Below are 27,669 nucleotides of genomic sequence, written 5' to 3' on the forward strand. Positions count from 1 at the left end.
GAAGGGGTGATACTATATATATACTAGGTGTATACAGATAGATGGGTAAATACCAACCGATATACGGAGTGGTTAGAATAGAGGGATAAAAGATATGATGTGATCAGTGCTCACCACCTACTTCATAACACACCTTACTTACCATATGCAACATACAAATGAACTGAGAAGTAAAGAAATAAATGAATAACGGAATAAGTTCAAAATTCACTAAAGTCTGCGCCTAAGCCTGGATGATAATCCATAGGGGGGAGGGGAGAAAAAAGAGAATAAAATAGTAAGAAGAGAGGCTTTGTTCGCCATCCCATACAGCGAGAAAAAGAAATGAGAAACAAAGGAAACGAAAGGGGAATGGGATCGATTAATGGCCAGGCGAGCTCGTTATTCATGAAGAAGGTACTTGTGTGCGTGTAGTGCCATTGAGCAAAAACCAAATATTATCGGGGACGTAAAGCCATGATTTTTAGTCGATGAAGAAAAAAGAAGTAAGTGGGATGTAGAACTAACTGGTGTGGTGGGAATAGGGGGTGCGTAAGAAGAACAAAGAAGAAAGAAAGAAAAAGAGGCATATTCATCGACTCTTGACCCATAACTCCATCCCCGCCTGGATTGATGGCATGGATCTCATGTCGTCCAATTTCGTTAATCAAATGCAGAAAAAGAAGAAGAAAAGAAAACACGAAAGATGAAAAAGAAGAAAGGAAAAACTCCTTTCCTGTAACCGAATTGCCCATTTCGTCGCGGATTCCCAGATTGCGCAGCATCATGGGAGGATAGAAGGTGATGATTTCGTAAAACACGAAGGGAGTGTGATGTTGTTGTTGGATCAGCGAAGTCGTGGGCTGTTTCCTTTTTTCTGCTTGCTTGGTTTCCTCCTTTTTCATTCCATTTTTCTCATTTTTTTGGTCTTTAAGATATTCAAGTTAATACTCAAGATAATTCCAGATATCTTCACGTCATGGGTAATAGTAATCGAACAAAGGAGAGGTCGGATGTCGCATAGATTGTTCCGCCGGAACAATGGGTTCAGCGCGGAGAGACAAGACGAACGACATGATTAGCAAAACTAATCACGCACGTCGCCAGAAATGCCCTTGCTCAAGACGCGTGTTGCGGTCAGAAATGCTGCTGCTCCGGGCTACCTCAGGAAGACGGAATCCCTTTCTCATTTCGGCCTCGACGAAAAGCGAAGCACGCTTGTATCTCTTGTCGGTGTATTTCTCATAGATAGCCGCATGGTGTTTCCGCGGGATTTCGCAGCATTCCATCATGAGATGGACGAGGGGGAACAGCTGGGAGTAGGTGTAGCCGGCATAATGAACATGGGCAGGGGTCTGAACGATTGTTAGCAGTAGAACAAGGAAAAGAGAGGTGTAAAGTTGAACATACCCAAGAACCCTTTCTCAACATCAGCCGCGCAAGGCAGTGAGCACCGGCGGCGATGAAGCTAGGGGGGCAACCGACAAAACGCTCATCCATGATAGTGATTTCCAGGAAATACTTGGCGAGGGTACGAGTCTCCAGGTCATAGTCATCAGCTTTGCTGATCTTGCGCAAGAAACTCATAGGGCCCGGCCATCCCAGCTCAAATTGGAGCATGCTCAACATGAAGCGCTCAGCCTTGAGAATCTCGTCCACGCTATACCCGCCATCCACCATGTAGACGATCTCCTGGACCGACGGGCAGTTGATCTCTTCGTACTTGGCAGCGATGAAGATTGCAGTGGCTCCCACAAGCTGGAGCTTGCCCAGTGAGACGATCTTGCAAGAAAGGAAGCGATCGATGTAGTTGACACACAAGAAGAGCGTCTCGGGGAGGAGCGAAAAGCGATGGTGCACCTGCACCAGCCAGTCCATGAGAACTGAGCGCATGGACCATTGGATCTCCGCTTGGTTGTCCATGTAATGAGCATTCGGCAACATTTTAATCTAAAGGCAATGTGAGTTACGAAAGGCGAGTTGATTTGGAGTTGGACATACCTCTTGCTCCTTCATGTAGCCAAAAATCTCGTCGTTGTATTCCGCAACCATGCTCGTATCCCAGAATTCGTCTTCAATGTCTTCCACGGTTCGGGTCGCTTCAACGATTTGCTTGGCGAGAGCCAGTTCGCGTCTGACCTGTTGGTTGATCTTGGGGAATAGGACCGTCGTCGCTCCACCCGTGGTGTTATCGCCCCGGGAACGGTAGGAGCGTGTGGTGGCATAGCCATCGTCGTCCTCGTTCTCATCCTCTTCATCATCCCAGTATTCCTCCGGCTCAGACTGCGCAGGAAGGTGATCGTCCGCCTGAGACGGATTGGACTCCCGGTGAGGCTTCGTCGCATGGTCCGAAGGACGAGGGTCGACCTCTCTAATTTGCTGAACCTTGCAGTCATCCTTCTCTGACTTGGAGGTATCCCTTTCGTCCTCAATCTCAGAACTGATACTGGAATCTTCTTCGGTATCATCGAAATGTGCGTTCACAGGGTCGGTGATCGCTTGGTCCCTGACCTGCTGCTGTTCAAGGGGTGCTGTCGCAGTCGCATGGCCCTCAATTGGTTGCTCGTCGGCTTCGCTGGTGGTTTCCTTGGATGTAGATTCGCTCTTCTCTGTCAATGGCTGCAATGTGTCCTTGAAGACCGTGGCGCGCTTGCCCACGGGCTTTCGGATATTGGCTGACTGCTGGATGGTGCCCGTCGGTTTCGCAGAAGGTTCGAGGGGCTTCGGATGAGAGATGTTGAGACCCTTGAAGCCCGACATCGACGTCGGACGCTGGGCTGGCTGTGCCAGGACAGCAGGTCTCTTCTCTACCGCGAGTCCGGACGGCTTCTCGGACGCTTTGCCTTGCTTCTTCCCCGGGAGAGCAGCATCATCTCGACTCCCATGGACGAGGTTCGCCGTATTGCTGACGTCTCCAAACGCGGCTCTCCTGGGAGCATTTTTGTTGGGGTTATGCTGGAAAACGGCGGGCAGCGCGGGGGTGGACTTGTTTTTCTGGTGAAGGGTTTTATTGGCGGGCGCCAGAGGGAAGGGTGCATTTTCGTCCGCGCGGACGCGAATTCTCTGGGGCTGTCGTTGGGGAAAGGAGTCAGTCTCGTACATGATGAATCTCTGCGACTAGGAAAAATAGGGATTGAAGGAGCGAAAACCGTGGCGCGTCAAATCCCCAAGGGTATCACGGTCACCTCTCGAGTAGATGACCTTGACCCAAGGGGGCAACGACGAGAAGAATGAGGGAAAGTGGAAAAAGAACCGACCAGCGACATACCTTTGCATCCATTTTGTCAAGTCACAGGGATGAAGAAACTTCAAACCTTTGCCAGACCGCGGGAGCTGGTGTTTGGGCGATTGTTTACCTCTTTGGTGCCTGCGTCGGGGCCGCCGTCGCAGTCGCTAACTATACTAAGTCGCCCCAAACAAACAACCCAACCACGCCAAGGACTCTGGATCGTGCGAAAGCAGACGATTTGGCAGAGAGAGAGAGATGAATATTTGTCTATTCGACCACCACCAGACAGAACCGAAGAGACTGTCGACCGAAGATAAACACACGACGAGAGGGAAGAGAAGGCCAAGGGAGGAGAGAGGGAGTAAGACAAGATCTCTACGAGTTACTAGGGAAGAATCAAAACAGTGACTTCCTTACTTGGTTACCGTCAACAACAGAGAGTCGGCGCTATTCCCATTCCGGCGTTGCTGTGGCATGCTTACCTCATCCCTTGGTCGGGTTTGTTTAGTTTGTCTGGATAGCCCCTCGATGACATCATTCGGCGCGTCTTCCCCACCACTGCTCTGACCAGGGTGATTCAGGTTACTGGATGGGGATTGGGGGAGGCACATATTTACTTATACCAGTAGATAGCTATAGCTGATGCGACCAGGTTCATACCAAAAACCCATATCATCCGCCTTCCAATGATGGATAATATGGGGAAGTCGGTCGTCCGGGCTGGGCGCGCGGGGCAACACGAGATCGGCAGCCATGAAACGCGCGATCACGTGGAGCCCTGATTGGGGGATCTCACTATGAAAGAGGAGATCCCGCCAACTGGGTGACACTTCCCCAGTCATCACTCCTCCTTCTTCCATGGCTCGATCGGGTCAATCTGAAAGACATAAAATGTTCTGATCCTGCGAATTCGCAGAATTGGACCAGAGAATCAACGGAGGCGGTTGAAAAGGAAGAGGCAACCCGCACTCTGAAACGTCTTCGAGATGCTTCGGGAAAAGCGCCGGGTCTTTCTCGTCGCAAACCGACCAGAATAATTCCGGTCACCCACCAAGCCGGGGAGGGATGAATAAAAGCTGGCGATTTTGAGGATCGCGGTGTCGCAAGATGTTGCGATCGTGGATGAATATCATCTGTATGGATTCAGATCAGATTTGCTTTTCCTTCTCTGGTCTCTGTCCCCCGTCCCCGCCCCCCGTTTACACCCGTGTCGCCGAACAGAAAGCCACCAGTGCCCTCGGTGTGGGACGCGGATGCGGCGGTACCTATCATGATGAAGCAACGGAGGTCGTAGCTTTGTCTTTCTTCAGCCAGACCCATCCACAAGACCACCTGGGTATGGCCGCCTCCACAGGGTGACAGGACTAAGGCAGTCCATGAGGATAGTGGTCCATGAAGACAGTTCTCTGGTCCAGCAGCCTTGACATGGACTGACTCGAATCTAAAATCTTCCTTTGTTCAAACCTTGGTCGTTCGATGTGATTTATCTGCTTTGCTTTTTTTTCTACCTTTTTCTTTTCTTTTTCCCTGTTCGTCGCGGAGCCGAAATGGAACGGTGAGAAAGTGGGCTATTGAAAAATAACAACACAGAGTTTCGGTGTGTCCTGGCGGGCTGGGCAGAGTCGACCATCTGATTGATTCCACCTCGCAAAGCTACGATGTCTCCCATCGGCCAATATGACCCTGGTGGACTGGGCGCAAAGTGTCACGTCAACTCTCAGGGCCCCAGAAAAATAAACCCCCTTCCGATGGTCTCCCCAGAAATATTTATCCTGAGGGATCGGAATGCGTCCAATCTCAGATCAGTTCACCATCGGCGGGTTTTAAGCTGCGAACGCATTCTTTCTTCCAAAATAATCCAGGATGGATCACGCTACGTTACTTGTTCACCAAACCCCACCCGGCTAACGGCATGCATCTGCTTTGCGCCAACTGTATCTTGGGCCTCCCTTTCTGCACCCTCGTTCTCCCCTCACTTATCTGGGTTATTCTACAAGTAGACGAACTACGATCGCATCGCGCGCCCGGAAGGCAAGAGAAGAGAAACTGAATACCCCATAGTCAATTCCCCCGTAGCTCGAGTCCTTCCTACTTCTTTCTACTGTCCTTCCCGCTCCGGCGCCCCTCCGGGGGAATGGACAATTTCCGTCGCATACCCGACCAAAAAAGAAGGGATAATGCTGGCGCGGCCAGACAAAACATCATGATACACGGAGGGGGGGATAAAGGTTGCAAAGGGCCAAATAGAACAGAATAAAAGCAGATGTGGATGATCGCCACTTGTGCCCGAAGGTTGCGAAGAAACGAGGATCCTTACGTAGCCCACACGTCCCGAGGAGGGGTAACGAGGACAAGTCTGGACAGGCGCAGATCATGAAACGAGGCAGCAATTGGGTTGTTCATTTGCTTGGCTTGTTGGGGAACTAATATTGGAGTCGCATGCCATTTTTACTGAGTAAATCATAGTATTAAAGATATCACATTTAAAAAAGGACATCTCCTCTCTACGTTCTACATCCAAGGACCTTGTTAGTATTGTCCTGGTTGGTTGGGCCACGGGGGAATGATTGGCGGTTGAGCGACCAGCGGGTTCCCTTTTGGCCGTCCCCGGACGCATCGGTCAATATGCACGCTGTTGGAGACATTCCATTAGGGAGAGAGAGAGAGAGAAAAGTGCCCCATTTAGCCACCAATATAAGAGAGGAGTGGATTCCCCTCGGGGTTTCGACCCATCTGGAGGGTCGCGATGCCTTTTGCGATCAGTAGAAAAGGAGGGAAGAGTCATGCGAAAGATCGAAAGAGAAAGGCTGACTCCGCTCTTGTCGCATTGGGAAAAGGAGCTGATTCTTCGGTGATTTCCCCCCAGCCAGTAGAGAAGCATTGTAGGGCAGTGCATCCTCCGTCGGTTCTTCGTAGTTGGTTGGATCTGATAGGGGGAGTATTACTTTGACGTGGCTCTCGCTGGAGGGGATGATGGTGATGGTGATGGAACGCCCGCCAACTCTCCGCCACTTCTGTCCCGACCGGGATGGTAACCAGCCATGAGAGAGACATTCGATTCCATCTAAGGATTGTAATAGTTGAAAGTAGAGTAGAGAATTGGAACAAGACCTGGAAGACGGGTCGGTCGCATACAATTTGCAAGAGAGAAGAGGAAGCACCGTACGGAGTAGTTGTCTAGATATGCGCCAGCGCCGGAGCGCACCTACGTCCACGATCGTCGCAATCGCTCACACCAGTAGAATCGGCCGGGTTAATTCATATTCTGTGCCAAAGTGGTCGCCATCCCTATTCTCATCGATAGATGTATTGCGACCACGGAGATGAGGACTGTGGGTGGAGTTCTACGGCCGAGTGTCCAGCGATCGTCATGCGATTCTGGACGTTGCGACCCAGACAGCAACCGGCGCAATGCGACAAGATCACCGGAGGTACAGAATAGCATCTCTGTTGTCGCGCAGGTGGAACAGTTCAGAGAAAGAGATAGAAACTACAGACTAGTAGAATCCAAACCAGAATCAAAGCGGAGAAGGTCAGTTGTGGGCATTCTCGTGAGTGAAACCCATGATCGATCAACCATCTGGTCATCAAATCATCGGCACCCACTTTGCTTTCTGGCTGCCTCAGTCACCCGCTCGCTTCCCTCTCTTCTTTTCCTCTTTCTCTCTCTTCCCTTTCGCTCTCTCTCTCTCTCTCTCTCTCTCTCTCTCTTCGCTGTTCTCCTCCCTCTCCATCTGCCAACTTCATCCATCTTTCTCCTCCCTTCCACTGCTCGGTTCTTATTTCTTTTTGATTCCTGTTCCTTCGGTTGGTCTCTCGCTTTCCTTTGGATTGGTATGTATTACTTTCTTACTGTCGCAAATACTGTTTGGGGTTCTTTTACTCCCCTGAACTGGTTGTCGGCTATGATCGACTTGCTCTGATGCCACCGCTGACATAGCCCAGCGCTTCGTAGTTAGACGACGACTCACCACCCACTCCCACCGTCTTCCCACTTCCACCTCCCCCAACTCCCTCCGTCACCACCACCTTCATCTTCCTTATCTCTTCAATCTCATCGAGTTTCTGAACTACTTGCGACTCGTCATCAACCCTTCTGGTTTACCTTAGGTACGTCTGTCTCGCCATTTTCTCCCTCCTCTTCCGGGACTTTCGGCCCACCGCTATGGCCGTCTACCCACCCTACCCCCTCAGTTTGCCCACCCCCAATCAGGATTCGACCAACGTCGAGTCGACCTCTCCTGTCCTGTGGCAACGGGGTCGGGAGATCATTATCCTCTTGTTGTAAATGTGATAGAAAATATGGTGCTGACTGGATGGGTGGTGTCTCCTTAGTATCCCGACGGCTTTTTTGGCTCTCATAAACCAAGCGCTCTTCGGCTTCTTGCGACTTGGGGTGCCCTCATCCCATCCACAACCCTTCGCCCATCAGTCATTGCCTGATCGTAATCGCGGGTGATCCATCTATCCATCCATCCCCTTCTGGTCTCTTCGTTCTGGTAGGTTCAGATGGAATTTGCCCATACCCTCTACCTCTCCTCCTCGTCCTCCTACCCTTCCCCCTCCCCACCCGCCTCCTCCTCGATCGCTCCGCCTCCTTCCCAGTCCCTTCCGTCGTCCGCTCCAGTTCGAATAGTCCATTGATCCAGTTGTCAATGTAGCAGTGGTGTGGTAGTCTCTCCCTCCTGGACTGTCCACAATGCAGGCTGTCCAGTACGAACAGCTTCCTGCTCCGGGGGGATCGCCCACCTATGCAGATCATCCTGCGCCGCATGACTTCTCCCCTCTTAAGGCCCCAGCGCCGAAGAATGTGGCCTTTGAGCTGCTTCTAGATGAGAACAAGGCGCGGGCTCGCATCCCCATGCGGGTCCAGATCTATCCTCATGATACCACGGACTCCATCGTGACAACAGTCAAGAACTTCTACGGGATCTATGAGGGCGGGAACGGGGTCAGCTTTGAAGATGACCACGGAACCACCCTCATTGCCCGGTATGAGAACTTGCGGAATAACATGACCGTCTACGTGCGGGTCATCCCCCTCCCCACGTATGCGGAAGGCTACGGCGACCGCTACTACGGGCCGCTTCCTGTTGATCCTTGTAAGCGCCCCAGTCTGGGTGAGCCGTTCCAATTGGCACAGGCCATGCCGTCGTCGCAGGCGCCGGGGATTCCCCGATCGCCCTCGCGTCCGGCGTCCCGGCTGGCTCGGAAGCGCAGTATATCGCCGTCCGGGAGAAGCCGTCGCAGCGTCTCCCAGCACAAGCCGCTGTCGCGGGCAGGGAACAAGAGCCGGGGCTCGAGTACCCACGGCAGCTTCCATGATGATGCTGCAGGGTATAGCGACAGCGATGGCGGCTACGGGTCCGTCTCGGGCACCAAGAAGACCCGCAGCGAGCAGCTGGGGAGCTCCGACATCAGCATGGAGAACATCCTCCAAGATGGCCGCCGAAAGCGGCCCAAGTTTGATAGCTCGGTGAGTTTTGACCCGTAGATCTTTCTCGCATTGCTATTGCGGTCGCTAACCGGGTCCTATTCCACAGGAATTGCCCTTGTTTGCCCCCCCTCAGGTCCCCCTCACCACCTCCACGTCGTCGATCTCCCCTCAGCGCCGATCCATTGGGCAGGAAGGGGCCATCTCCCCGTTCGCTCGTCCCACGCAACGTCCCTACACATACCAGCACGCACTGCCGTCCCCGCAGAGCTACGGCCAGAGCGAGCAGGCATATCGCATGAACCCCGCCCCGAGTTCGGTGTATGCCACGCCAATGGTCCCCGACCAGGGTCATGGCCTGCGGGACCGGACGGTCACCCAGTCGTCTGGGCAGTTCAGCAACCCCGCCGGGCCTACGGGCGCCCCGGGGATCCTGCCGACCCCGGACCCGACTATTGCCAGCTGCATCTCCGATGAAGATGTGGCGATGCAGCTGATCCGCCTGGGCGACGCCTCCAACTTCTCCCATGGGCGCACGTCCGCGTCGACGCTGGACGATGCGTTCAGTGGCGCCGCCGACGCCGCCTCGTCCACTGGTGCGACGAGCGAGGGGGAGGACTTTAGTGACGACGATGACGACCTGCCCGCCCGCGGTCGGCAGAAATTGGAGTCCAGCCCCATGCTCCCCCCGGGTGCGACCAAGCATACCCACAAGCGGCTGGATGATATCCTTCCGAGCTATGACAGCTCCGATGGCAGCTGTGATGGGATGGATGACGAGTACCACTACCATCACGACGAGGATCTGATCCGCGACGGTTCGATCAAGAACGAGATCGATAACGACTCCGTCTATCGGGAGACCGCACCCAAGTCCAAGAAGACCAAGATTCGGACCACCAACGGCATCCCCTCCTCCAAAGCGCGCCCCAAGCCCGGCGCTCCCCGACAGATCAAGAGCGGTAGCAAAGGCACCGGCTCGGCAGGTCCCCGCAAGGTGAAGCCGATGTCCACGACGGCGACCCACAAGCCGGCCATGTCGCCGCCGCTGGTCAGTCCCGCGCCGACCCGCAAGGCGTCCACCTCGTCGGTCAACTTCCAGCCCCCGCTGGCGGCGGACGAGGAGGACCTGTCGACGAAGCCTCGCTGCCAGCGTTGCCGGAAGAGTAAGAAGGGGTGCGATCGCCAACGTCCGTGTGGGCGGTGCAAGGACGCCGGCATCGGCGTGGAGGGCTGCATCAGCGAGGACGAGGGGAATGGTCGCAAGGGCCGCTACGGTCGCCACATGGGCGTGCCCGTCAAGAAATCAATTGACGATTACCCATTCGCCGGGAGCGACCTCTCCCCCACGCTGATGGCCGCGGTGCCCCTCACATCGGCGGTGATCGATAAGAATAAGAAGCGCAAGCGTTAGGCTCGGAGAGTGGTTCAGGCGTTTGAATCGTGGCCTCGTGCTGGGATCACGAGCTGAGCTGAAGGCGACGCATTGACTTAGACCGAACCAACTGTCATTTCCTCTACCTTTTCATTTTCTGGAATGACCCTCCCTCGTTCTCCTCCCTCTGTTTGCCATCGATATTTCTCTGATGGTTCCGTTCCTTTGGTTTCCCTGCGATAACATGCTACTCTCCTATCCAATCCATCCAACGCAGGTTCCCTCTTAGTCATCTCGCATGATGTGCCTTTCCCAGTCGAATGCCTGAACCATGTGACAGCCCCGACGAAGGGCCTTAAACATGTTTCTTCGTCTTTTTTTCTCTTTTCTTTTCTTTTTTCATATTATTTGCACGTGCGTGTCGGCTGTGGCTCTGCCTGGACCATTGCTTGCTGTTTATCATGGATAGTCTAGCGAAAGAAGTGAGCGGTTGATTGATTGATTGATTATCGTTGTGTCTTTGACTTCATCCTTGTCTCTATCGTTGTCGTCTTTTGGCGTTCACGCTGTTCATTGCAGACCATTACTGGATCCCAATCCGACAGCCTCCGCTCCTTATCTTACACTGCAGTGAAGAAATATCTTTTTGTCATACGTGGTTTATGCTTGACTTTTTATTTACCATCTTTACTGTTATTAGGTGGATGGATGGATGGATGGCGGTGGATAGGAAATATATATTGATTTGAAGCCTCTTTTGTCCTTACGCAGACTAAGTGGAATGATGTAGTAGTATCTACATTCCAACGCGAGTCCTACATCGAACCTCTGGCTCCGTTTTCGTGAGTTTGATACTGCCCGTGGATGGTAAATAAGGTAAATAAGGTAGGTAGGTCAGGTATGGTATAGGTAGTACCCAGTCGATACTACCCTGGCAGCCAATATGAGTACCGTAAACGGTTAGCGCGACCGGCACAGATGCGACTAAGCGCGCGCTTGGAATCTTATTTTTCGATCAGCTTTTGATATTGTCTTTACTACGGCGTACAGTATGTGTGTTTAGAGATGGTAAGTCAGGTCTGGATGATAGAGTTGTTCATACGTGGATAGAATGATGTACTAGGTACCCATGACCACGTCGTCCGATAGAATCGATACCCCATGATCGACAGAGAGAGAAGGCTGGGGACTGTCTCATGCATCGTGGGGTAAAGAAGAAAAGACAACAAGAAAGATAGAAAACTGGACCGACAACACATCATGATGAAGTTGCGACAAGTAGGTAGATACAAGGTAGAGGGGGTGCCAACCACCCAATATCAACTAATCTTATTGATTGGATAGACAGACACGTCGGTCGCTGAGCGGGGTTCGATTCCCAGCCCTATTGTTTATTGGTGATTGAGATGATGTGATTCCATCCAGCCATTGTTTATCATACACATCTTACTATGAAAGCTTCCATCATTTTTAGTCAGAAAGGAAAGACATGGCTAGGATAAAATGAAGATAGTCCAATTAAACCAGTCTCGACCCTCGGTTTAGCCGGAGATGAAGGGCGGAGTGGGTCAGGGTCTTTGATTTGAGTGAGTGGTTTCGGCTGAGGTGGCTAGGCCTGAGGCTGTCGGTACTAGGTAGCTCGGTGGTTAGTTAAGGAATGAATCATGGTCGGAGACAAGCCGGTTGTTCGAGGTTGTCGGTTGATGATCTATATTTAGTTGGATTGTACTGAGTGGTAGGATGTATGTAACATGGGACGAGTCATGTGAGACATTCTATCCCGTGACATCTAGATATAATTTAGACTTGATTCTGCTCATAATTGTACACCGTCTCCTACCCTCCTATACTCTGTAGTACTACCTCGTACCCCAAGTAAGGAGATCAAGTAGGCAACCAACTCCAAGGTACCGACCAGGGACGAATAATCCGACAAGCTTTGATGACTGGCACGAGACAGGGATCTACACGAGCTAGTCCCAATCCGGCCTGACACGGTAGCGAATCGACCAGTCAGATGCTCTGGCACGATGTAATCCCTGTCTGCCAAGATGCCACCTTTCCGTTTTAAGGTGGTTGTACCACTTCACCCCACTCTAGCGTAACGCCTTTTCTTTTCTTTCTTCCCAAAGGTCTTCAAGGACCTTTCCCTACCCAGTCCTTAGTAGTCTTAAGGAAATACTTCTAGTGAGGCTAGTCCTGCTAGTCGCCCCAGGCTATTCCTATCCGTGACAGCTTCGTCCGGCTTCTTTCTAGCCTTCTCTCTAGCCTCTTCTTTTTCATCTCTTCTCTTCTACGTCGTCGTTTTGATCTCCCCCCCTCGTTGGCCCCTCTTCGTTCGCTTTCGCTCTTTTTTGCGGTCTTATATTACTGTCCATTCCTCTCGTTCTCTCTCTCTATCTCTCGGACACACACCACTATCGAAGACCATCTCCTCACTACTCTCTCCACAGAGATTGATCTAGTCAGAGATCGAGATCCCTCTAGTCACTCGTTTGATATTCCTTCGGCTCCACATTCGCTTCTCGAGCCTTCACATCTACTGCGACAAACGTCCACTACGCGCAAAACACTCCTATCTGTCGCATCGCCAACCTACAAAACCTACAAAACCTACAAAACCCTCCAATCGCCCATCTGAAGATCAGATACCCACACCATGAAACCCTCCAATATACTCCTCTATCTGGCCCCCACGATCGCCCTCGCAGCCGAACAAAATCCCCAGCACCCACCCCCGCCATCCCGCATTCCACACCCTCCACCTCCCTCAACACCCTAGACCCATCCAACAGCGACGCGGAAGAACCGCTCAACCCACACCAAGTATTACACCTCGCCAACGACAATGCGCCCCTAGCGCTGGTGGAAGAAGATCCCGCGACAACCACCGTCCCCGATCCATGGCCCGCCCCAGCCCAGGGACACATCGGGTTAGGAACGTTGACCCCGTCGCCGGGAGCCACCAAGTCTTTGCGCGCGCGGAGTGAAGGCACGCTGGGCCAGACCCCGTGGATCGGGATGGCTATTGGCTTGACGTGTACTGCTCTGGCGGCGGTGATGTTGGGGTGATCCGTATCTCGGATTTATCCTTACCTTCTTCTTTTATATCCTCTTTCGCCTTCGTCTTTCTTCTTTATATTCTTTTATTTCGACCTTTTTTCTTTTTTCCTTACTTATCTTTCTCCAGTATTTGCAACCGGGATTGTGATCTTGCTGCGAGCAGCTTCGATACTGGATTTGAACGGCGCGGACTCATCGCGACTAATACGTGTGGATGCGACGAGACCATACTCTTATACTTTCTTCTTCTTTTTTTTTTTTTTTTTTTTTTTTTTTTTTACTGCACCATACCCACATGTATAGACGGGTTAAGACGCATTGGACGTGTACATGATACCTTTTGCTTTTTGCTTCTTTACTGTTATGGATGATTGCTTGGTTGGCTGGTGAGATACAGCTGTTGTGATGATGTGCTCTGTTACTAGAGTTTTATAGATGAATATATACAATATTTGCTATAGCTTTACAAGTCTATCTTTATTCCCGTATCTATCCATCGATATTATGGATAATAATCGCTAGATGGCGTATTTTGCTTGAATAAGCTGATTTCGGTGTATGCGACATACTAATGGAAGTCAATAATAGCCTCACAATCCAACCCTATCTATACAAAAAGGTACCCACCCATCCTCCTCAAATTATACTCATTTCCACCAAAATATACATACAGAACTACTCCAAAATATCAAAGTGCAACAAAGATAATAGTACCGAGGCAATACGAACCAGACCAATCAACCATCAATCAATCAAGTCTCAACTGACTCCGCGTCAGCAACAAAGAAACCAAGCCTGACCAAGCCCGGGCGTCAAAGAGGCTGTGTCAACCCCGACTTCGTAAGCCTTGCTTTTATCTTCATCATTTCATTTCATTCCATCTCATCTCATCTCTCATCATCCATCTCCTTAACATACAGTTTTGCAACTCAACAGTCGTATATCTACATCTATATATACACAAAAAGTGAATAAAGAAGACAGAAGAAAGAAAATGTCCGACAACCTCTCCCTCATCCCCGAAAAGAACCGCCCCCCAGAGACCCCCATCACCTCCCTCGGCCACGAACTCGGCATCATGTTCGGCTTTATGGCGGCTTGTGTGGTGATTATGGTGATTTATGTGATATTCTGGCGGGGTATATTCCTTCTCTCTCTCTTTCTTTCTTTCTTTCTTTCTTTCTTTCTTTCTCCCCGCTTCTCTCCACACCCCATGTCTCTCTCTCACCTCTCTCCACTCATATAATATAAGAATATGAGTATAAAAGACATATCTAACCCCACTGTCTGGAATATATAGCAGCCGAAAAACGCGAAGAAGCCCACCAAGCCCACCGGCGCGAACGGCTCGCCGCGCAACACGCGCACGACTTCCAAGCGCGCGGCGGTATCGGCGGGGGCATCGGGGGCGTGCATGAGAAGATGGCTGATGCGGAGGGGTCTGGGGAGAGGAGGGTGGAGTTGCCGGGGTGTACGTCTTTGGGGGATCATCATGATGGTGGTATTAGTGGGAGTAATAATAAGACTACTGCTGCTGGGAATCCTGGGGCTATGGTGGTTGGAGGGACGAGGTTTGAGTTTGAGTTTGGGTTTAGGGGGGGTAATAGTCCTGGTCCTGGGGCTGGTCCTGGTTCTGGTCCTGGGGCTGGTGGTGGTGGTCAGGGTTATGGTCAGAGGGTATGATGGGTGGTGGGTGGGTTTGAGGATTTTAGTAGGGGGTTGGAGTTATAGGGTTGTTTTGGTCTGATTATATGGTCTATGTCTACGTATATCCAGAGTGGAGAGGGATCTGGTCTATTCTGTTAAGCTCATTCATTTATTGATTGTCATTATATTAACATCCCACAATAAGTATCATCAAGATACATCTACCAAGCCAGCCTGATACTCATATCAAAGATATTATGCACACAAATAGCCAAATCAAATCAATCCCCCCGTCCCCTGCCCCCCATCGCCCCCCCCCTCATGCCAGCTTTTCTTCAACTTATCAAGCATACTCTCCCTGCGCGAACGACCCTGCTCGTGACCTTTCTCGTGGTCGCGGTCGTGGCCAGAACTCCGACTCTGACCCTCGCTATCACTGCGGCTGCGACTGCGGGTGCTACCATGGTGTGCGTCCTCCTCACCAGCCGAATCCTGATCACGACGACGTTCAAACATCCGCTCGAGGACGCTCGCTTTGTGATGTGGTTGTGTTTGCTGAGAGTCTGGAACGAGTGAGTTGAGTTGAGCCTGAGGCAGCTATAGTGGTGGTGAGCTAACCGGGAGACATGGTTGTCGTGTAAATCTGATGGACGGGGTATATCGATAAATTTGGCGTGGTAGAGACGGTTTTATACCATGAGCGCAGCTCATATGGTTGTTGGGGGTGTGGTGTATGGTGGTGGGTGATGACGTCGTTGGAACCTTCGGTAGGGGTTCCGTTGTCATCCGCGGGGACGAACCCAGGCAGATGATAGGTACGTGCCGGGTGCGAGGTGATTGGTTCTGTGCTCCTGGGCTGTCTGGATTGGACTGTTCTGTGTCCTGTGGACAGACCTAGCCCGGTCCATGTCTCTCATGTCATTTTCCAAATGGGAGAAAGAGAACCATCTCAATCACCCTCTCGAAAAGAGGACGCCGACGACGACAACGAGGAGGATGAGGAATCAGAAGAAGAAGAATCATCAGGAGAACCCCTCACAACCCCAAACACCCCCAAAAACTTCCTCTTCCACCACTTGACAAAGATGGCCCTCGCCTCGCGCAAATCCTCCTGCCTCTCCATCTGAACCCTCCTCTCCCTCTCATAAAAGTCCTCAACACCATAATCGTAGTCGCTATCGCGAGGACGCACCCTATCAAAAACCGCAATCTGCGGCCTCCGAAATTGGTAGAACTCCCTCCGACAGAGCGGACAGCTGGCGTCGCGGGTGCAGAGCCAGCGGTCGATGCAGGGCTGGTGGAAGACGTGCGCGCAGGGGAGTTTGCGGAGGGTGGATTTTCCGTCCATGTCTTCTAGGCAGAGGTCGCAGGTGGTGGGACATTCGTGGTTGTTTTCTATACTTTGATAAGATGATATATGAGCATAGGACTTGATGATAGTAGTAGTAGATGCTGGGTTGTATGGTTGATAACTTACCGTTGTCGAGGGGTGTGTAGCAGGGGAAGGTCGCGTGTGTTAGATCGCGCGCGCTCAATGGCCCTGGGATGGTTGGGAGGTGGAAGGAGACGCGCCGGAGAGACCGGTGGTATGTTGATGGAGAGGTGTTTATGAATTGGGGCGCCATTTTCACGAGTGTTTCTCGTCCGTTGATATCCATGAGGTAGTTTGTTTTATAGATTGTATGGTTTGGGTAGTTTGAGATAGGGTTACAGTTATCAGTAGTCCAATATCTCTAGATGTACAATATTCCGTAGTTAAAAAGATGTTATTCAAACCAGAAAAGGATATCAGCACCTATTTATGCCAATCTAGAAAAAATCTAGAAAGACGGACATATCTCGGGCCCCGAGTGCATGCCTCGACCCAGGCCATGTTGCACTTATCTGTCTGTCTATTGGACCGCCTGCCAAGTGATTCTTCTCGGCATTCTCTCGGCACACGGTCCGGCTGCGTTATGACGCAGCCTGCGGTATGAATGATCATTTCATGTTTTTCGAGATAACTGTACCAAGAGGTACATTCCTTGAGTTACCTATTTCGCTAATGTGTACCTGGATGTCTTGATTGTTGCGGCGTATTCCCTGACTGGGATAGTAGTCACGTGTCAGCCCTAACATCTAACATCAACCTGAGGTTAACAACTACCAGTTGATCATGGATATCCATATCCATATACCCATATCCAAGGTGATATACAATACCTCCCTCTCTCAACAATCCATCAGATGTAACCTCTTTACTGACATCAACCTGGTCAAAGCCAAGCCATATCAACCCAACCCGCCAAGCCCAACAACCCATCCCATTAGAAATAGATACTCCCAGCCGATCACTAATCGCCACATTCGCCACCAAAACAGGAAATTTGTTGCGTCTGCATTATTTACTTCAAATGCCGCATGTCATAGACTTATGATCCCTCTCACTCAAGGCCTTACTTGCTGAAAGCCAGCGACGGATGTGCCAAACAGAGATGGACCCTAACCATCGCCCTCCTCCTCACAGCAGGAATGGGATGGGATGGGATGAGAACATCCCTCCCCTATAACTAACTACTCACCAATCCAACCCTCCATCCTACAATAAAAAACACACCTCCAACCGAGATAAGCGAGCCCGCCACGTAACTACCCATCCATCCGCCAAGCAACCAGGCCCAGATCTACTCGAATCCACCTGGACCGTTTCCGGTGAATCCGGCCGGTGGAAAAAGGGCCCCGCTCTCTTCCAGAACAGAGGTAGAAAAAAAAACAGAATGACGTATTCGGCCGGTCTCCTGCTACCGCTATAGGGAAAGAAAGAAGCATCCATCTACCAGGGTGGATATGGCAGGGTCTGGGCTTATAGCTTCGAAAGCTTCGACTTGGGTCCTATTGGTGGGTTGGGTTGTTGTTGTTATTGGTAGGTACTAGGTATTTGTTAGCATGTCTTATTTTGACCATTCGACCGGAAACACCAATTTGGGGAGTGGTAGGGTCTTAATATCAGACGGTATTCATTCACTTGTATGGATCTGGGTAAGGTTTTGGTTTAACTACCTTAGGGTAACTGGTTGGTCAGGTAGATCAGGCATTTATAGATAACATCCACCTGTAGATAGACGGGAAATTGGGCTGTTGGAGAACTCATTGACTGGGCACGTCCATGCGTGCTGTCTACTGCTGTTTACTACTGTGCCACTTTGATAATCTATACTACTACGTATACACTACGATAATAATATCCCGCCAACCAGTTATATTTGTGCAATACTTATAGTACAAGGGGTACTACAAACGCAGCAGACGCAGGCAACATGCAGGCAACATGCAGGCAACAGCAGAGCAGAGAAGTCAAATCAACGCGCAATAAACATTAACGTCAAACAGGATAACACGGAGATAACAAGCGAAACACAATAGATAGATAGGTACGATCAAGATAACATAACGCATCGACAGACTGGCGGGACGGCATAAACACATGAACATCAAAACAATTCTAACGCATATTAAAGTCTTCAGGAGACGGTCAACAACAATAATGATAATTCAAAATGGTCCAAAATGAGTGATTTGAAAGAAACTAAATCAGAAATCAAATGAAATGAAAATAAAAACGAAGAAAGAAGTAAAAAACAAGGGCGAATTATATAAAGCACAAGGTATCAAACTGGGACAAATCGACGGAAGAGTGACCAACACGCTGATGCGCAAAGAAGGGGGAGAAGAAAGCACTAAAGATTAGGTGTAGTCCAGTGTAAGGCGATGAGAATGAAAAAGCAAGACAACTCCACCAAGTGCTAAAGTGAAGAACACACAGGACCAGCCGGGTGTCGAGATGTTGCCCAGGGAAACTGCCCATAAAAACACGAAAATGACCACACCGGACTCCTGTGAGCTCTTGCAAGGGAAACCGACAGGAAGAACCAATAAACGACGTAAAAAAGAGTAGAGCAAAAGAAAAAAAGTGGCGGCCGGACACCGGCAAGATTCCATGGCGGATCGTCATTCCATCTGGATGACAGTTGCCTACCTTGCACCGTGCCCAACCGTGAATCCGAAATCCGTCAATGCCCAATATATATGCCCAGGGAACGAGAGGAAGAAAAGAACAGAACGCAGGTCGAGATAGACTAGGCCATCGGAAGCATGAACATGCTAATAAGCCGTGCCGACGCTGGCGAGCGTCTTCGTCGGCATTGGGTGGATGGGTTGGTCCTTGGACATACGCAAGGAGTCCTCATAGCCAACCAAGGCTTGGGAGTGCAGCTTGAAGGACTCGCCCATAAGTTTGGTGATTCTAAGATACTGTTAGCCAATCTCGGAATGGAAGATGCTTGAAAAGGGCGATTAACTTACCCCCAAACCACCACACCGTCCAAGATGTTACCCCAGACACGGGCCACGGTGGAGCTGAGCTTGCCGAACGCATCGACGGCGTCGTCATCAAACAGATTCCGCACCTTGTTGTAGATGGCCATCTCGGCCTCCGTCGCGGGCTCATCGTCGTGTTCCAGGCGATAGAGCCAGAGGCTGAGGATGACCATCAGATCCAAGCCGCAGAGGGGATGCTCCACACTCCAGTTGGTGGCGGAGGTTTTGGCAACCCAGTTGATGCCTTGGACGGCCGCGATCTCGATGCATTCGAAGCAGGACTGGATGACCTTGTTCATCTCCTGGGACCGCTTGACCTTCTCGCGCGCGACGGTCATGGCCGCGGCGACCTCGTACGAGGAGTGATAGCGCAGCGCCTCCTGGATGGACTTGAGATCCACTTCCAGACGGGCGCGCGTGTTGCGATAGACCGCCATCGAGTTGAAGATCAGCGGGTGACCCTTCTGAGGGGTGCTGAGCGGCACGACAATGGTCTCGGGCTCGCACACCTCGAGCGAGCTCTCCCACGTCTCGAGCGCGAGGCGCAGCTTGTACTCGGTGACCACATCCTGCAACGCCTCGAAACTGCGCTTGTGGTTCCAGACCTGCAGAAACAGGGCGTTGATCAGGACGCGGGTGGCGAACGCGCTGTACCGCACCTGCTCGCCCTGGAACAGGCAGTCGTGGGCCTCGCGGACGGTGAGGGAGCTGGCGGTGGCCAGGCTGCGGCGCCAGGCCTCGTCGTCGTTCACGTCCAGGTTCCACAGCGACTCGGAGGAGGGCAGCTCCAGGTTGTCGATCTCGTCGAAGCTCATCGCCGGCGTGTGGTTGAAGGTCAGCGTGAGCATGCCAAAGAAGATGTAGACGGCGTAGTAGGTCCGGCGGCACGATTCGTCCTCGATCCACTCTTCCCGGGTGGGGTGCCCACCCTCGCGCGCCTCGGTCCGCAGCTTCATCTGGTACCGGTTCCCGGCCACCATGTTGGCGAGGAGACTCTTGATGGAGCACGTCCATTCGAGCCCCTTCGGGTCGCCGCTCCAGCTTTCGAAGATCATGTTCAGCAGGGTGCTCTGCATGGCCCACAGCGGGCACTTGCGGGAATCGAAGTTGTCCTTGTGCTGCAGGAATTGGTTGACGAGCATCTTCGACCCCACGTGGAGCATGAAGGCGGGCGCGCGCTCGAACGTGTACAGGGCGCCGATCGACAGGACGGCCAGGAGCAGGGGCGGCGAGGTGCTGGTGGGCTTGAAGGACTCCTGGTGCAGGAAGGGCAGGTGGTGGTGATACAGGTTGAAGTACGTGGACAGGTACTTGTTCAGGGCCGCGGTGGACGGCAGCTGGAAGGTCTCGGGCAGCGAACCGAGGGCATCGGCGTTCCGGATGCGCTCGACGACCATGCTTCGTTCGATCTCGTTGGCGATCTGGGGAGCCTTGGGTAACGTCAGTGCCTGGCTCGGGCCCGGCGACTTACGGTAGTTCACGGGGCTGACGGGGCCCGTCATGGAGGGATAGGGCGACAGGGCGTTCGGGGTGGAGTTGCCCGACACGGGCAGCGAGTTCACCAGCGAGTTGAGCGAGGGAGCGAGGGCGTCGCCGACGGCGCCGTGGCGGTCCATGACGGAGGAGAGGGTGTGCGAGTCGGAGCCGCTCTCGTGCGTGGTGAAGGGCGAGTCCATGGAGCGTTTCGTGTCCGCGGGGGAGACGAGGGTGTCCCAGGGCATCTGGGGTAACGTCGCATTGCCGGACAGGTACGAGACGGACGAGGGTTCCAGGAGGGGACCGCGTCCGGGGGAAAAGGAGCGATCGGACTCGGCACGGTCATTGCCCTGACCAGTGGCAGCAGCTGCGGCCTTATGTTGGAAGTCTGTCATCAACATGGCTGCAGTTTCAAGGTCGACCATACCGTCACTGCTTGCCTCAATTTGCTCTAACGTCGCGGGATCAATGGTGACCGAGGGCTTGGAAGGAGCGGATGCAGGGGAAGGCTTCTGAACACCCGAGTTTCCTCCACGGCGACGACCCTCGGACACGAGTGGCACCCCACCATCTTTGGCGTGAACAGTACGGTCATGGCGGAGGAGTAGATCTCTGCGCACGAAGGTGCTGCGACACTTTAGGCACTTGAAGGGTCTCTCTTTGGTGTCTGTTGAGAGAGGTCAGTATCAGGTTAGAACCGTGGCAATCGGAAAGGGTATTGGGTGTTGATGTGGGAAGGAGACGAGGGTCGATGAAAAACCACGCGACGAGAGCAGGGGACGAGTATAGCACTTACGCGAACGTTCATGACGGCTGCGATGTTCACTTCGGCTGAAAGCGCGATTGCAGAATTGACATTTGTATTTCTTCTCCGGGACGGAGGTCTTTTTGGCCGGCGAGTTAACCGCGTGGTTGGGAGCGGTAGGAGCCATTTCTTCGAGAAGATGGTGCGACGGAGGCGCCAGACCGAAATCTTTCTCAGCAAAACGACGGCGAGGGAAAGGGCAGTGGTATCGTCCCTTTCGTGATTTCACACCGGTTCTGAAGGCGGGTTGACGACAGGATTTCGGATTGATGTCTGATCATTCCTCGGGAGCAGGGTGAAGACCGGACAAGTTGGATGATACCAAACTGGGGGGGGGGATGTTGAATAGAAGAGGGGGGTGGGATAAGAGGGTCCAGCCACAGGCGGACGGAGAGAGGGGAAAATAAGAAGTGGTATGTTGAGAACCACGGAGAAACCAAAAAGAACAAGACCAGAAACAAATAAGAATGATGAAAAGAGAGAGTGGATGAGAGAAGAGAGATGTTGAATATCTAGATAGGAGGGGGAGGAGGGGGGGAGGAGAGAGAGGGAGGGGAGGTGGAAGAGAGAAAGAGTGAAGAAGAGAAAGAGAAGAAGAAGGGAGGGAGGGAGGAGGGGGGAGAGAAATGGATGAGGAGAAAGTCCAGAGAGAGAGAGAGAGACAGAGAGAGAGAGAGAGAGAGAGAGAGAGCTAGAGAGAGTCTGGTCTAGTCCAGAGGAGGCGAGTGTGGGAAAAGTCGCGAGCAGGTCGTGGGCCGAAGCGGATGGAGAGAAATGTGAGGCGGTCGTGTCCAGCGTCGGTGTTGGCGGACTGGGGAGCAGAATATTCGCATCATATTTTATTAAATAAATGATAATAAAATAACAAGAATAATAACAAGAATAATAATCATAATAATAATTCAAATAAAAATGAAAAGAGGGGCTTCCCGGGCGGGACTGACGGAGGGCGAGAGACAGACCGTCCCTAGTAAGAGAGGACAGTATGAACACGTCCCACTTCTCTATTTCCACCCGTCGATCCCCCAACTCCCAACTGACCGCCTGACTAACCCCATGACTAACTAAACACGTCCCTTGTGTCGGTATTTTACAACCATCGTACGAAGATACCATCGCCTCAGGCCTAGGTACACTACAATCCACAGCCCACATGGACCGACTGCTGTAGCTTCAATCCATCCCGTCAGCCCGGTTCATCTATCTATTTCTTTGATTTCTTTATCTGTTTTGGATGGTTTGGATCTATTTTACATTTAATGGATAGATATAGGATACACCGTCAAACATCGACTCTTGTGGCTGTCGAGAACTCCATGATAATCTCATTAGTCTTCACGATGTGAGGGAGAATAAATGATCGTGTCCATGTCTTCGATCCACTACGGCTTTATCCACTGCGCACAACGCATTGGGAGAAAGACACACAATCAAATTAAACGACTTGGCTTCTTCTTTGATTTTCATTTTTCTTGATTTTTTTTTATTTATTTATCTATCATTATTATTTCAATCTTATTATAATCAGTTGATGTGCCCCTCAACCCCTCCATGAAGGATACCTGGATAATTGATCCGTAAAAACAATAAAAATAATCCTACTAGGTCCGACTTATATACTGTATGCATGACATTGACATTGGGCAGCATTGTCTCTGGATAGATCTCATCGTGATGGATCATCCATCGACCGGCTCTCTGGAGTATGGACGATATGGCACCTATGAAGAGAATCGATACTGCAAAGGTTCCATAACGATGGGCAAATCAGGAATCCTGACCATGACGAACCCACATGATGTTAGTTATGTCCGGGATTCGTCTGACGATGCTATCCTTTTCCCGACCTCATCCTCCATTTCCCATCCCTGCCTAGTGCCTGACCCTCCCCCCTCGCCGAACGAATCGAGATGGTTACCGCAATATATCGCTGCACCGACTGATGGTAGACCTTCCGCGATGCAGGAGTCCCACTAATCAGTCTACTAGTACTTACGTTTAATATTAATATTCACATCAATATGATTGTTGATTTATTTGATCTTAATTTATGATTTATTTTTGATCATTACTCACTGTGGGGTGTTGGTATGAACCTCGATCTGGAATGGCATTAACTCTGTCTGGAACTAGGGAAGTTGAAGAGGCGGTAACACGGTCTATCATCTACAATTTACCAGTCTCTCCTCTCGAGTATCTATCTACTCTACCAAGTGTCTATCAAGACCTTGAGGTCAATCTGACAGCGCAGAAGAGTGGTAGGGACGAATCTCAACCCATGGACGGCTGCGGGGCCACCTACCCAAGCCATTCTACATCAGATATTCAACATGAACAGTCCAGGTCAATAACAATCAAACCAGAGAATGGAAAAGAAACAATAAAAATAAAATAAAAATAAGAAAATAAGAAAAATAAACCATCGGGCACTCTAAGACATCAAATCTATCACACGCAAGTAAGCCCCTCTCAGGAGAATTGAGATTTTACCTATATATTTCTTTTTTTCTATTTTCCAAAGTAAAATACCTATAAGGAATAGTATGATTGTGATACTACCATGTAACGTGATTTTCGGCCCCTCAATCCTCAATCAGCCCCTCCGCGCCCCCCTCCTCCCTCCTCCTCCTCCCTTTGCCCCTCCAACCAAACAGCACCAGATCCTCAAATGCCACAGGAGCCACTCACTTCCCCCCCCCAAAGCATGATTCGTGTGTTTGGTTTTTCTCTTCATATCCTTCATTTCCACCAGGGATTCTTTGATCCTTTGCTTTTCCATCGTCTCGACCTCAGGAGTTCTGTTGGATGGCTCTTCATTCCAGTCCCATTCCTCATGGCAGTTTCATCTTTCAGCCTATGTAGGGATTTATTATTATTGATTCATTCATTCTCGGGATCATGGTCATGTTCGCGTTCGCGTTCGCGGATCCTTTGGTATCCACTTTCCATTAACTAATCTCTCCCCTCCGGAGTAATCTCAAACAGATGGAGGGGGATGAGAAGGGGTTGATTACTCCCCCGCCACTCCCTTTATTCATTCGATCCACCCTGTCCTTGGGAAAAGTGATGTAGTAGCCTGGAGGGAGGTAGGTATCTTTGGTTCCCTCCGCGTCCAAGTCCAAAAGACCCAGACGAAGCGACCCCTCGGTTCCCCCTCCCCCCCTCTCTAGTCTCTACCTACTGTGTGTCGGTTTCCTTGACACGGAACCGGACCGTTTTCAATGATCATGAGCATCATCGTCGCCCTCACTCAGCGTCATCATCAACCGTAACCCACTTCCTACCCCTCCTTTCTTCCCTCTTCGGGAAATGGATCCCTTCTTTACCCCGGATGGTTTGTAATATATCAATGAATTATCTCTATACTATCCGTATAACTACGGAGTACACTACACTAACTACATCACTCGTGGCCAGAGTACCGAGGTAGTCACAATATATATTCCACGGCCAAGTCAATAATCCAGATAGACACAGTGGATCTTCAAACCGAACTCTACCATTGTTCCAGACCACTGCTCGGATCCTCTCCCCATCCACACTAACTAACCATCATAAATATTTCCAACGCGTCTTCCTCTTTACCTACGTACCTACCTAGCCCTCTCAGGCTACCTCGAGAGCAACAGACAATAAAAAAACCAACCAACCACAGGAAACACCGTGGAGAGACAGCATTGGTTAACCACCTAGCTTGGCTGGCCACGCCACCCGTCATCGCGCAGCAGAACCCGTAGGAAATTAGATTCAATCAATCAATCTGACCTCTCCCTCCTGACGATGCGATGTGATCTCTCTGGCGTTGACAGATCATCGTCCGTTCTGTTGGGATGTCTGTATAGATAGCTGTATTGATAGATCCATCTATCTTACTTTGTCCACCACCACCACCACCACAATATGAATCCGTCTTATTTAGTAGATACATTACCATCCGAACAACCTGTCTCAAACGTAACCCAAACAACCATTGGCCAGCCACACAAAGCAATCAACCCCTCGATAGAAAAAACGACGAGTCCCCAAGGAAGTCGTTTGTTTGCCTGTCCGTCCGTCCGTCCTCATCAATCCGGCGCGGTCTTGGCCCCACGATCAAATAATACCTACCCACGGAGTACGGAGTACTACCTAGGTCAGCTGCTCAAATGGCCAACCCAACGGACTACAGACTGCAAGAAGGTTGCATCAACCGCCTGATCGACGATGTGGCCTCTTCTTATTCCCCTTCGGACCCTTTCGGGGTAATAGTATGGAATTATGCGTCTTTGATTGGGATAATTACCTCCAATTGCTTTACTTTGCTTTGCTTACTTTACTTCTGGGCTATCAGATGTGGCGATGCAGACGCCTTCCACATATATATCCCCATGGACACCAACGCATACATAGGTCGGAGTATACATACTCAGCTCATCCATGCAAGAGACCCTGAAACACCACCAACACTATCTGGGTAGTCAGTCGTCTGTATAATGTACGGAGTGGATGTATTATGTAGTGAGATGTGGTGCTAAATATAGGAAACTACCTTTCTAGAACGATCAACAAGTTGAATCCTACTTACTTACCACTATAGAATAGTTAGTTAGAGTCAGTTACTAACATGGTATTTACAACGAAGTAGGTAAGTACTCCGTAAGATAAACAAGATTAGGTAACCGGCCTGTGGCTGCCTGCAGCATCACCAGCAATAATAGCGCCGGGATGGCCAATCTCACCCAGCCTCACCTCGGAGACGCACCCTCGTTCCGCTTGAGGGAGAGGCCACCGCCCGCCCCACACGCGACGAGGGGACTGGAAACCCGATTACTCCGGACATTGATGGTCAGATGGTCATTTCTTGCTGTTAGTGTCGGCGGGATGATAGTATCATAGGTAGGTAGGTATTGTATTCTTGCGTCTCCCCTCCTTGTTGTCTAGGCGTAAGCGTGAGCATGAGTAATCTTATCCATATCCCTTCAAGACAAAACCCAAGACACATGCAAAGTTAATAATAATACCTTCTATCCCTAGCTACAGGAATAGAAGGCAGGCAATTACGGATACAACGCGCAGACTACAGAGGGATTCCATTTCCGTGTAATCCCGGAAATCCCATCTAGTGGGGCGTAATCAATCGATGAATAATGAATGAAATAATGATGAATGCTGGTGGGATGCCGAGAAGCCGTTCCCCCCCCTTGACCAGATTCAGACACGGTAAGTTACTGGGGAAACACGGTATCTGACTACCTGGATAAAGACGGTCGAACCGAGTCTCTCTTTAGGTATAGTGTTATACTGTGGACACTGGATAGTGGACACTCGATAAAGGAACGGTGAACCCCGTAGCGGGGCCCGTGATGAATTCAATTCAATCGTGACTTGACTTCAAGGCTCAGGCTGAAGTCAAGCGAGGAAAGTCGACGTCAGCAGAGCACAGCACCCACACCCACCGAGGTTGAGGTCGTCAGATGCAGGACCCAGTCGTTAGACTAATCGCCTACAGTAGTTTTGAATCTGGACTCGAGGTCCAGTCTACACTACCGAGGAATATCCCCGGTAAGGAGGAGCGTCTATGCGACCAGCTAGCGAACTAGTCGCACTTACGTACCGTACTTCCTTGACCGCTCTGATCTGCCAGGATAAGTAAGACAAGGGAGGGGGACGAGAGAGCGGTGAGTGGACTCTGTATACAGGAGTCGGTTAGTACCTCGGTCAACTTCTTCGATTCCTGCTTTCTCTAAACCTGTAATCTACTAGAGAATCCTCCAGCTTCACTCTTCATCCTTACCTAGTACCTTACTACCTACCTACCTACCAAGATGAAGTCCTCGGTCCACTTCCGGATCATGCAGCGGTCCGACCCAGCCAACGACGTCCAGTAAAACTACCCAAGGTAGCTAGCTACGAGGTAGATAGCGAACAAGAAGCCTGTGAAAATTGAATGGATGAGCAATAAATACTAGATAGCCACTGCCAAGCGCCAGCCAGCATTTTCAATTTCTTGACCGTCTCGGCGCTTACCCACCGCATCGGTGTAAACATCCCCAGTTTGGCCTATTCTCCAGGACCACATCCACATTCGCATAACAATCCTGAATCCACTGAATCCAGCGCACGGAACACGAAATCCTCCACCCTCCACTGAAGAGTGGGCAAAGAAAAAAAAAAAAAAAAAAAAAAAGAGGGGGGAATGGTAAAAACCTCCGTGCATACCGTACCGATCCTGGATTGAACCCGACCCCATCAGTGATCATTTCCCGTATGGGCGTGTTTTCTCCGAGCCACCGGCCCCTCTCTCCATTTGGTGATGGATTGGATGA

At 50.9% G+C, this 27,669-nt stretch overlaps 9 protein-coding genes across 9 annotated transcripts; 3 read left to right on the forward strand and 6 right to left on the reverse strand.

Moving 5' to 3' along the window:
• Positions 1–166: 166 nt before the first annotated feature.
• Positions 167–986, reverse strand: P168DRAFT_126038 (uncharacterized protein). The gene has a single exon (XM_024832645.1). The coding sequence runs from the start codon at positions 882–884 to the stop codon at positions 438–440; it is 447 nt and encodes a 148-aa protein (XP_024694121.1). The 5' UTR covers positions 885–986; the 3' UTR covers positions 167–437.
• Positions 987–1,070: 84 nt separating this feature from the next.
• P168DRAFT_280456 (putative G2/mitotic-specific cyclin) lies at positions 1,071–3,259 on the reverse strand (the record flags this gene model as incomplete). Its single annotated transcript, XM_024835868.1, has 4 exons — positions 1,071–1,334; positions 1,390–1,929; positions 1,981–3,048; positions 3,248–3,259. 4 exons carry the CDS (start codon positions 3,257–3,259, stop codon positions 1,071–1,073), a joined length of 1,884 nt encoding a protein of 627 aa, XP_024694122.1.
• A 4,648-nt stretch (positions 3,260–7,907) lies between these two features.
• P168DRAFT_232871 (putative C6 finger domain protein) lies at positions 7,908–10,056 on the forward strand (the record flags this gene model as incomplete). The annotated part of the gene is made up of 2 exons (XM_024833341.1): positions 7,908–8,684; positions 8,752–10,056. The coding sequence occupies 2 exons, from the start codon at positions 7,908–7,910 to the stop codon at positions 10,054–10,056; spliced, it is 2,082 nt and encodes a 693-aa protein (XP_024694123.1).
• Positions 10,057–13,933: 3,877 nt separating this feature from the next.
• Positions 13,934–14,914, forward strand: P168DRAFT_288991 (uncharacterized protein). The gene is made up of 2 exons (XM_024836905.1): positions 13,934–14,219; positions 14,381–14,914. The coding sequence occupies exons 1-2, from the start codon at positions 14,075–14,077 to the stop codon at positions 14,761–14,763; spliced, it is 528 nt and encodes a 175-aa protein (XP_024694124.1). The 5' UTR covers positions 13,934–14,074; the 3' UTR covers positions 14,764–14,914.
• A 680-nt stretch (positions 14,915–15,594) lies between these two features.
• Positions 15,595–16,341, reverse strand: P168DRAFT_288994 (RING finger protein; the record flags this gene model as incomplete). Its single annotated transcript, XM_024836906.1, has 1 exon — positions 15,595–16,341. A coding segment is annotated over exon 1 (395 nt), but the record flags the coding sequence as incomplete, so codon positions are not given.
• Positions 16,342–17,225: 884 nt separating this feature from the next.
• Positions 17,226–17,670, reverse strand: P168DRAFT_126153 (uncharacterized protein). Its single transcript, XM_024832647.1, has one exon. It carries the CDS (start codon positions 17,537–17,539, stop codon positions 17,306–17,308), a length of 234 nt encoding a protein of 77 aa, XP_024694126.1. The 5' UTR covers positions 17,540–17,670; the 3' UTR covers positions 17,226–17,305.
• Positions 17,671–18,289: 619 nt separating this feature from the next.
• P168DRAFT_126157 (uncharacterized protein) lies at positions 18,290–18,786 on the reverse strand. Its single transcript, XM_024832648.1, has one exon. The coding sequence runs from the start codon at positions 18,703–18,705 to the stop codon at positions 18,451–18,453; it is 255 nt and encodes an 84-aa protein (XP_024694127.1). The 5' UTR covers positions 18,706–18,786; the 3' UTR covers positions 18,290–18,450.
• An 81-nt stretch (positions 18,787–18,867) lies between these two features.
• On the reverse strand, positions 18,868–21,491 carry P168DRAFT_233962 (C2H2-type zinc finger protein; the record flags this gene model as incomplete). Its single annotated transcript, XM_024833391.1, has 3 exons — positions 18,868–19,009; positions 19,069–21,226; positions 21,356–21,491. The coding sequence occupies 3 exons, from the start codon at positions 21,489–21,491 to the stop codon at positions 18,868–18,870; spliced, it is 2,436 nt and encodes an 811-aa protein (XP_024694128.1).
• Positions 21,492–25,307: 3,816 nt separating this feature from the next.
• Positions 25,308–25,860, forward strand: P168DRAFT_288996 (uncharacterized protein). The gene has a single exon (XM_024836907.1). It carries the CDS (start codon positions 25,510–25,512, stop codon positions 25,819–25,821), a length of 312 nt encoding a protein of 103 aa, XP_024694129.1. The 5' UTR covers positions 25,308–25,509; the 3' UTR covers positions 25,822–25,860.
• Positions 25,861–27,669: the final 1,809 nt, after the last annotated feature.

The sequence above is a fragment of the Aspergillus campestris genome (assembly GCF_002847485.1).
Source record: "Aspergillus campestris IBT 28561 chromosome Unknown P168scaffold_4, whole genome shotgun sequence".
Taxonomy (NCBI): domain Eukaryota; kingdom Fungi; phylum Ascomycota; class Eurotiomycetes; order Eurotiales; family Aspergillaceae; genus Aspergillus; species Aspergillus campestris.

Bases quoted from the DNA above. Each gene is read 5' to 3' on its own strand.
- P168DRAFT_126153 (XM_024832647.1), bottom strand. From the start codon at position 17,539: ATGGATGCTTCTTTCTTTCCCTATAGCGGTAGCAGGAGACCGGCCGAA.
- P168DRAFT_126038 (XM_024832645.1), bottom strand. From the start codon at position 884: ATGAAAAAGGAGGAAACCAAGCAAGCAGAAAAAAGGAAACAGCCCACG.
- P168DRAFT_126157 (XM_024832648.1), bottom strand. From the start codon at position 18,705: ATGGAATCTTGCCGGTGTCCGGCCGCCACTTTTTTTCTTTTGCTCTAC.
- P168DRAFT_288996 (XM_024836907.1), top strand. From the start codon at position 25,510: ATGGCCAACCCAACGGACTACAGACTGCAAGAAGGTTGCATCAACCGC.
- P168DRAFT_288991 (XM_024836905.1), top strand. From the start codon at position 14,075: ATGTCCGACAACCTCTCCCTCATCCCCGAAAAGAACCGCCCCCCAGAG. The intron at 14,220-14,380 runs GTATATTCCTTC...TGGAATATATAG, and splicing joins TTATGTGATATTCTGGCGGG to CAGCCGAAAAACGCGAAGAA.